General features: G+C 47.2%; 1 protein-coding gene across 1 annotated transcript in view; it reads right to left on the bottom strand.

Moving 5' to 3' along the window:
- LOC103371524 (PR domain zinc finger protein 12-like) overlaps positions 1 to 5,311 on the bottom strand; it is an 11,775-nt gene extending 6,464 nt beyond the window's left edge. Inside the window, exons 1-4 of the mRNA XM_008300875.1 lie at positions 4,985 to 5,311; positions 3,609 to 3,674; positions 3,404 to 3,528; positions 2,009 to 2,164 (exon numbers count right to left, since the gene is read on the bottom strand). Of these exons, the coding sequence (XP_008299097.1) occupies positions 2,009 to 2,164; positions 3,404 to 3,528; positions 3,609 to 3,674; positions 4,985 to 5,246 (609 nt within the window). The 5' untranslated portion in view covers positions 5,247 to 5,311. The remainder of the gene's footprint in view (positions 1 to 2,008; positions 2,165 to 3,403; positions 3,529 to 3,608; positions 3,675 to 4,984) is intronic.
- Positions 5,312 to 8,211: the final 2,900 nt, after the last annotated feature.

The raw sequence follows: 8,211 nt of genomic DNA, 5'->3' as shown, positions 1-8,211 counted from the left end.
TTCACTTGGAAATGTTTGTTTTTATGAGCAGGAAAAAAAAATAAAAACCTTTTTCTGTAAAGTAGCTTCTATAAAAGCCTCAGAGGCGACACACACACACACACACACACACACACACACACACACACACACACACACACACACACACACACACACACACACACACACACACCACCGTGGTTCTACCGTTTCAGCTCCGTCACACTCTAAATGTGATGAATTATTTACTTTGATGTATTTTAACTGCGGCTCTAACGTCTGTTTCTGCTGCAGCACATGATGGAAACACTGCAGGACCAGAACCTGGACCAGAACCTGGACTCAGCACTGGTTCACTCACTCATGCTGCAGATGAACAGCAGAAAACCAACCAACAGGTTCTCATGGCAGCAGAACGTGTTCTGATAAATGATCCGGATCAAGGAGCGACGATAAACTCCTCAGAACCGCCTTTTAGAACCACCGGGTTCTTCTCAATTTCCTGAGAGTCAGGAGACGATGTTTCACCTCAAACTGATCAGAGGTCAGGTTTGGTTCTGAAGGTTTGAACCGTTTTTACCTTCAGAACAAACTTCATTTAAATTCTGTCACCTCCGTACTGCCCATTTAGATCCACACATATTTGTCCTAATTATTGCTATTGTTGTTGTTATTATATTTATTATTATTATATTTATTTATTATATTTATTACTATTAACAATGATATTTATAATAATAATAATAATAATAACAATCATAATAATAACCATCATAATAATGATAATAACTGACTGTGGTAATGTTTCCTTCTTGCATTCAGAAACGTTCTCGTCGTAACCTTCAGGCTGTTTCTGTTTTTAACGTCTGGACCGAGGCGTTCGAGTGCGACTCGTCGTGTCGACTCGGAGAGAAAACGCTGAGTGTGTTGAAGCCGGCGGCGGCGGCGAGACGAAGCCGCTGCTGCTTGGTGGCGTCCTGAGCGCTGGACGGAGGCGTGGAGCCGCCGTCAGTCTCTGATCGGCTGCTTCAGGCTTTAAAGTCCGTTTATTAAAATGAAGGAATTTCATTTGTGTTTCCTGCATTTAAGGAGAAGCTTCTTCTTCCACGTTTAAATGTAGAAACACTCAGACTTGACCGTTAGAAGGTTTTTCTGGTCGGTGTCCAGCCTGTCGTCAGGATTCAGACTCGTTACAGTAACGAGTCAGACGTCTGCCTCATACATCAGCGTCATGCTAATGAAGGGAATAACCGCTGAAGGTTCTGATCCATCTGGTTCTGCTTTGACTCGTGTTTCGATTTATTCTCTCCATGAAGACAAATCACAGAAACTCACATTCTGATTATTTCTCAGGAACAAAAACTAAATCCAGTGTTTTAAACGGACAGACAGACAGTCTGCTGGTTTCCTCATGAGGAACGTTAAAAAAACACTCTGCTGTTCATTTAATGAATATCAGAGGTTTTCCTGAATCGTTTCATGTCCCTCCATCAGCTGCTTTAACCTCTGACAGCCAATGATCTGATAAATGATCTGATAAATGATCTGATCAATGATCTGATAAATAATCTGATAAATAATTTATGAATCAATGATGGCAGCAGAAGACGACGTGAGGAAGTCTTCACTGAGCTTGTTCTGATCTCGTCAGGACGGTCTGGCGGTCTGACGGTCTGACGGTCTGACAGTCTGGGGGTCTGACGGTCCTGGGTTAGGGTTAGCTTCCTGTCAGACCTGAACGTTTCACCAGAAGCTCCACAGACAGACGTTTAGCTCTTCGCTGGACTTTTCTACCAAACCCGACTCATCCTGACAGCGTGAGCAGCGCGTCACTGCCTCGGGCCTGTTGTCACCAGAAACCCGTTTCCACCGTCCAGAACCGACCATGAGCACAGAACCACGAGCCTTCTGACAAACATCCCTGAAGGAAGCGAAAACCCTCTGAGCTGAGAGGTCAGAGGGTTTTCGCTTCCTCAGCTGCAGGTAAACCGTGTTCAGGTGTGACAGGCCTCGTGGTGCGTTCACTGACCTCCACCGCCTTGTAGAAGATGCTGCTGCCGATTTGGACCACCTCCAGGTTCTGCTCCTGCTCGTTCCTCGCACACTTGATGTAGGTCATCCAGCTCCTCTGGTCCTCCTGACTGGCGTCAATGAAATACCTGACGGAGCCGTCCTCGTTGAACACCTGGGGAGCACAGCAGCCAATCACGTCACAGCCTGCTCAGTTAGCTTTGTTGGCTAATCCGATCATCACAAAACAGCCCAATAAACACTCTTCTCTAGTTTAAACACCAACACAGGGACCAATCACATCACAGCTAGCTCAGCTTTTAACGCGCTAACTTAGTTAGTTTGATGGTTTAAACCTCCTGCTAACTGCTAACTGGTAAAAAGACAGCATATCTCACTAGTTAGTCAGTCATTTACTAGCTCTGTTAAAAGTTAGCAGATACCCACTGGTCACTAGTCACTGGTAGTTAGTTAGATAGTTAGCTACAGTAGCTAATTAGCACTAACAGACTGCTGGTTAGTTAGTTAATTCAGAACCTGACTGAAGGGAAGCTAGCAGTTTAATCGCAGGCTAAAATTCTGCGGGTCAATCAGTCAGGTTGCTTAGTTAGTTAGTTAGTTAGTTAGTTAGTTAGTTAGTTAGTTAGTTAGTTAGTTAGTCCACTAGTAAAGAGATAGAAAGTTTGTTTGTTGTAAGCATTTGGTTAGTTAGCTATAGTAGGTAGTTAGAGCTGGCTAATCACTTAGTCAGCATTTAGTCATTTATTTTTGCTAACTGGTTGGACAGCAAAGTTATTGTTTTAAAATTGAGTCGACCAATCAGTCGGGTGTCTTGGCTAGTTAGTTAGCAACCTGAGACCATTCAGACAGTTTATAAAGTCAGTTACCAAGTTAACAGTCAGCAAGCTAGTTGGCTAGCTTGTCGGCAAGCTAGGTCACTAGCAAACAGCAATCGTGCTAGTTTGTTGAGTCACTGGCTAGTTGCTACAGCAGTTCATTAGAACCACATCAGTTAGCTTATTTAGATAACTAGTTTTCGTTAGCTGGTCGGGTGAGTCGCTACTAGCCGGTTATAGGAGTGGAACAGCTGGTAGTTAGCTGGTTAGAGCTACATCACCCGGTCAGCTAATTAGTGAACTAATGAACCAGCTGGATGGTTTATGGAGGTTAACTGATCAATAAATGTAAATATGTGTCTTCAGTCAGCAGCTGTTCTGATAACCTGCTAACTAGTCTGACTAGTTAGTCAACAGCTTTCTGGTTTCTGTCTTCATCTCTGGACCCAGTGAGCCGCTGGCGGAACCTCTGATCCTCACGTTCCGCCGTTTTCTGATCGTTCAGAACCGAGCCGCTGATTATTGATCAACAGGGAAACACTGGTTGCCCAGTTGCGGTGATGAAGTTGCCTCCTCACCTCCCACATCAGGTTGTTGTTCTTGTACAGGTCGATGTGTTCCGGGGAGATGAGGCGTCCCGTGAACGGACCCATTTCTGTTCCGGCTTTGATCCACGTCTTGGAGAAGATCCCCAAACCTTCCCCTGGACACAGATCGATACCATCAGCTATTGATCGACGGCCACAACATTCAGAGCAGCAGCAGCGGATCCGTGAAGCTCACCTGGGACGGAGCTCTGCGCGATGATCACCTCGCTGGGCAGAACCAGGCTGGACAGCTTCTGGACCTCTGCACCGAACACAGTCACACATCTTAAACTCAGTTCTTCTGCTCCTAACGGAACTAATTTGTTTTTGTTTTTCTTTCCCACGGGCCGTGAAGGCAGCGGGACAAACGTCTTGTTCTGCCTCGGCGGCCGCTTTATGTGGACTCGGAACACGGAACACAGAACTCTAAATTCATGAGCGCAGGAAGAAACCCCGAACAAGAGAAACGGGACCAAACAGAAGAAGCGACGGGCCGTCCGCCTCCTTTATGTCGGCGCCGGTTTCACGCTCCGGTCCGGACCGTGAAACCGCTCTGACGTTAAGCAGACAAGAGACTTAAAGGCTGGAAGATAATCCGAGTTAAAAACCGGCGCAGAAGAAAAGCGCAGACTCGCCTCACGCGAGCCACATTCCTGCGCAGCAGAAATAATTCGGTAGAAACGAACCGGAAGCGCCGAGACTCCGAACCGAACCCTGGACACGTTGTCTGAAATTATTCTGAACGAATTTTACCAAAATCAGAAACGAATTTAACGTCAAAGTTCCGTTAAAATTAAAAGCGGCTGCTGCGGGACGGCGGGCCGCGGAGGGCCGAACTCCGGCAGAACTGCTGAAAACAAGCAGAACCACGGGCGGATATGTCAGGAATTAATTATCGATCAGCAATAGGTCCGTTAGCTAGCTGATAAATATCTGATTGGAGTTTAATAACTCCGTTGATCAGCGGATCGAACAGTCTGATCAGGTCCTGATGAGGATTAATTAACAATAATTAATAGAAAATAATTACATTTAAACACGTTTTTTTGTTGAAACGTTATTTTTTTTTTCGCAGCAGATTAAACATTAAATTCACCTGATTTCTGCTGTTGGTAAAAAAAATAAACCGTCTGAGTTTGATTTTTATTTTTATTTTTATTTTTATTTTTATTTTTATTTTTATTTAGATTTAGATTTTTATTTCTTTTCTTTTTTTTGTTTTATCGCCTTCAGAGAACAAAACGAGCGGATTTCATTTCATTAATTATCTTTCGATGTAATAATTTCATTAAATGATTATTTAAACCTCCGGGAAACAAACTTCACCGAATCCATCGATAACTGGACCGGTACCAAACGAACCGATATCTGATCAGAAACAGGAGCTCAGTGTTCAGTGCGTGACGCGGATCGATCACTGTGACCGATGATCAATCAGGCTTTAAACATACATGAAGGAAACCGCGTCAATTAAAACATCAAAAATCAAAACAACAAACAATGAATGAAACTGACAGAAAAGTTACATCTGATCGATCAGTGATCGATCACACTGATCGGTAAATGTCTGACCTCCGGAGAAGGACTGCGCGAGCACCTCGGCGGTGAACGCGGTCTTGGGGCTCGCGCTCGGAGCCGTCCGGTCCTCGTGCTGCAGGTGATGCTGCAGGTGCGCGTGCTGCTGGTGCTGCTGCTCGCCGAGCACGTGCCGCCAGCGGCCGTACAGGAAGCTGTGCAGGATGTCGGAGGTGATGATGTCCGACAGGCTCAGCTGCTGCTGCGGCTTCACGGCGGCCTTCAGGCCCAGAGACGGTCCGGGCAGAACCGAGCCCATGATGGCGGGGACGAGCGACCGGCAGGAGGAAAGTCCGGCAGAGTTCGGAAACAGGCGGTGAGCTGCAGCTCCGGGAGGTTCTGGACGGTTCCGAAGTGGAGTCTGAGCTGATCAGAGGCTCGGAGGAGCTGCGGCTCCGTCCGGGGCGAGACGCCGAATATATACCGGGCCTGACCCTCCTACCGGGGGGGCACGCGCTGCCATTGGCTCCGGTTACAGCTCAGACTCGTGACATGAAGCAGACTGACAACACACACACACACACACACACACACACACACACACACAGACCTGGATCCTCCTCCTGAGGTTCGGGTCCAATAGAACCGGTCCACAGCGTCACACCGTGAAGTCCAAACCAGCCGCAGGTGGTCAGTGTTCTGGCTGAAGGTCGGGACCAGAGCCTGACACCAGGAGGCCTTCTCTGACACCAGAACACAAGCGGCCAGAACCAGAGCCGCTGCCTCAGTCAGGACTTTATGGTCCAACACAAGCATCATCATCATCATCATCATCATCATCATCATCATCATCATCATCATCATCATCATCATCATCATCATCATCATCATCATCATCATCATCACCATCATCATCATCATCACCACATGGAGGACAGATGCAGCCAAACACACAGAAAACCTGCAGAACACAGACGGCGGTTCTGCAAACTCTGGAGATACCTGAGAACGAGTCCAGAACCAGGAGCTCCACAACCCCTGAGCAGAACCTGAAGACGAGCAGAACAGAGGAGTTGGTAACACGTCTGAGACACAAAACTACACAAAACTACACAAAACTACACACAGAGACAGAAACGATCACAACTAAAGTAAATAACGACCACAAAGAAAAAGAGCGCAGCAACACACACACACACACACACACACACACACATACAGGCTGAGGGTGTGTGTGTGTGTGTGTGTGTGTGTGTGTGTGTGTGTGTTGGTGCAGATTTTAAAAAGCTGAACTGAGGCAGATGAAGATGAAGAGCAGCAGCAGTTTGACTGACAGCAAACTGATTAGAGGAAGAATCACCATGGCAACAGGTGCCGTCTTCGTCCTCCATCATCATCCTCCTCCTACACACACACACACACACACACACACACACACACACACACACACACACACACACATCAGAATTAATTCCATTTGATTTGATGAAGCTGCAGGAAAAATATATTTTTAAATGTTGAGCTCAAAATATCAAAATAAAACAGATTAATAATAAACATCATAAAGTCCATAATATGATGTTTATTAATATTATTAATAGACATAATAATAAAAACAACAATAAACAAAATAACAATAATAATAAAAACATAATTTACGTAACAATAATAATAATTTTATTATTGTTATTATTATTATTATTATTAGAATCAGAATTCAAACACTGGAGCACAAGCAGTCGGAACCTTGATCAGAACCTTAATGAGAACCTTTGAGGAGGAACTGAATCGGAACCATTCTGTGATTTTCAGGACCGGTTCCGAAGGCTGCAGATGTTTTATTTGAATGTGTTGGACTGTTCGGAGCCGGTCCGCAGCTGATCTTTAATGATCACTTTTATATTTCATTGTAATTAATTAACTATAATTATCGTTCACTCTCCTCCGGCCGCGGCGGCTCCCGGCGGCTCGCTGCTCTCCTCCGGCGGCCTCGTGGCGGCCCTGCCCCGCTCAGCGCCCCGGGGCTCCGCGCCGCGGCCGGAGGCGGCGGAGAGAACGGAACCGGGCCAACGGAACCGGGCCAACGGCTGATCATCTGTAAATGTGTGTTGAATGGACGGGACTGAATGAAGCAGGATTTTCTTTCTCTTTGTGGCAGCAGCAGAGTTTGGCTGCAGCCGCCACGCACACGCGAAGCTCCTGATGGAGGCGCGTCCTCATTGAGTGGAGGACACGCTTAATGGGCTTTGGACAACAAAAAGCCTCCCAGAGCCCCGGTTCCGCCGCTCCGGGCCGCGCTGGGCGGCCAATAAGAAGCACTCTATGCAGAAAGACGACGTGGAGTCAGCGGCAGGTGACTGGCACGCGTAAAGACAAGAGCACAAGAGGAGCGGCGCGGGGAGGCGGAGGGAGGCGCGGGGAGGCGGAGGCCGCGAGGAGGTGAAAGGAGGCCGGAGGAGGAGGTGCTGGGAACGGGCCCAAATGGCGCTCTGATATTGTTCCGCTAACGTGATTAGCGGCGCTGCGGCCTCGTTAGTATTCATGCGGCGCTCAGACGCTGCGCCAATAATCCGCATTTAAAAAGCTTTTAATGCGCAGCGGCAGCGGCGGTACCGTCAGCTGCACCAGAACCGCCTTCAGGGCCCATTCCCACAGCCACAGGCCCGCAGCACCGGCACCCCGCTGCAGAACCGAACCCGAGACCAGTATTTAAATATAAAACATCACGTCACACAAAAGACCCATAAGAACATTCTGACGGTCAGAACCGGGCCGAAACGAACCACCCGCAGCTCTGCGGCTGTTGGAGGTGAAGTGGAAGGATTTCAGGATTTAAGTCAACAGCCGGACGTTTAGTTATGAAAAACACAGAACCGAACCGAACAGAACAGGACAGGACAGAACCGAACCAGCAGACAGCAGAACCACATGAACATAAAAACGTTTTCGTTATTTTCCGGCCTGCAGCTCGGTCCGGACGTTCTGCGTCTGTCTGGGTTTATTTGAGTCTCTCTGCAGTTTGTTGGATCCGTCCCGATGTGCGGTTCTGGTTCTGTGTGTTCTGCAGAAACTGTGCGTCTGTTGCAGCACTTTGTGTTCATTTTGTTCTTTTTGATCGTAGGTGTTCCAGGTTCTGGTTCCTCTGCTGATGGTTCTGCCCAGCTTTTACATAAAACGTTTCTTTGTGGTTCTGTTGGGTTCTGGGCAATTGTATCATTTTGTAACAATTTCATTCATTTGCGTCTCTTTCTGGTGTTCTGGTGGACCTGCTGGGTGGTGTTCTG

Source organism: Stegastes partitus, unplaced genomic scaffold (assembly GCF_000690725.1).
Source record: "Stegastes partitus isolate 25-593 unplaced genomic scaffold, Stegastes_partitus-1.0.2 Scaffold1602, whole genome shotgun sequence".
NCBI classification, from domain to species: Eukaryota; Metazoa; Chordata; class Actinopteri; family Pomacentridae; genus Stegastes; species Stegastes partitus.
Note: the sequence above shows the minus strand (reverse complement) of the source record. Positions and strands in the feature narration are given on the sequence as shown.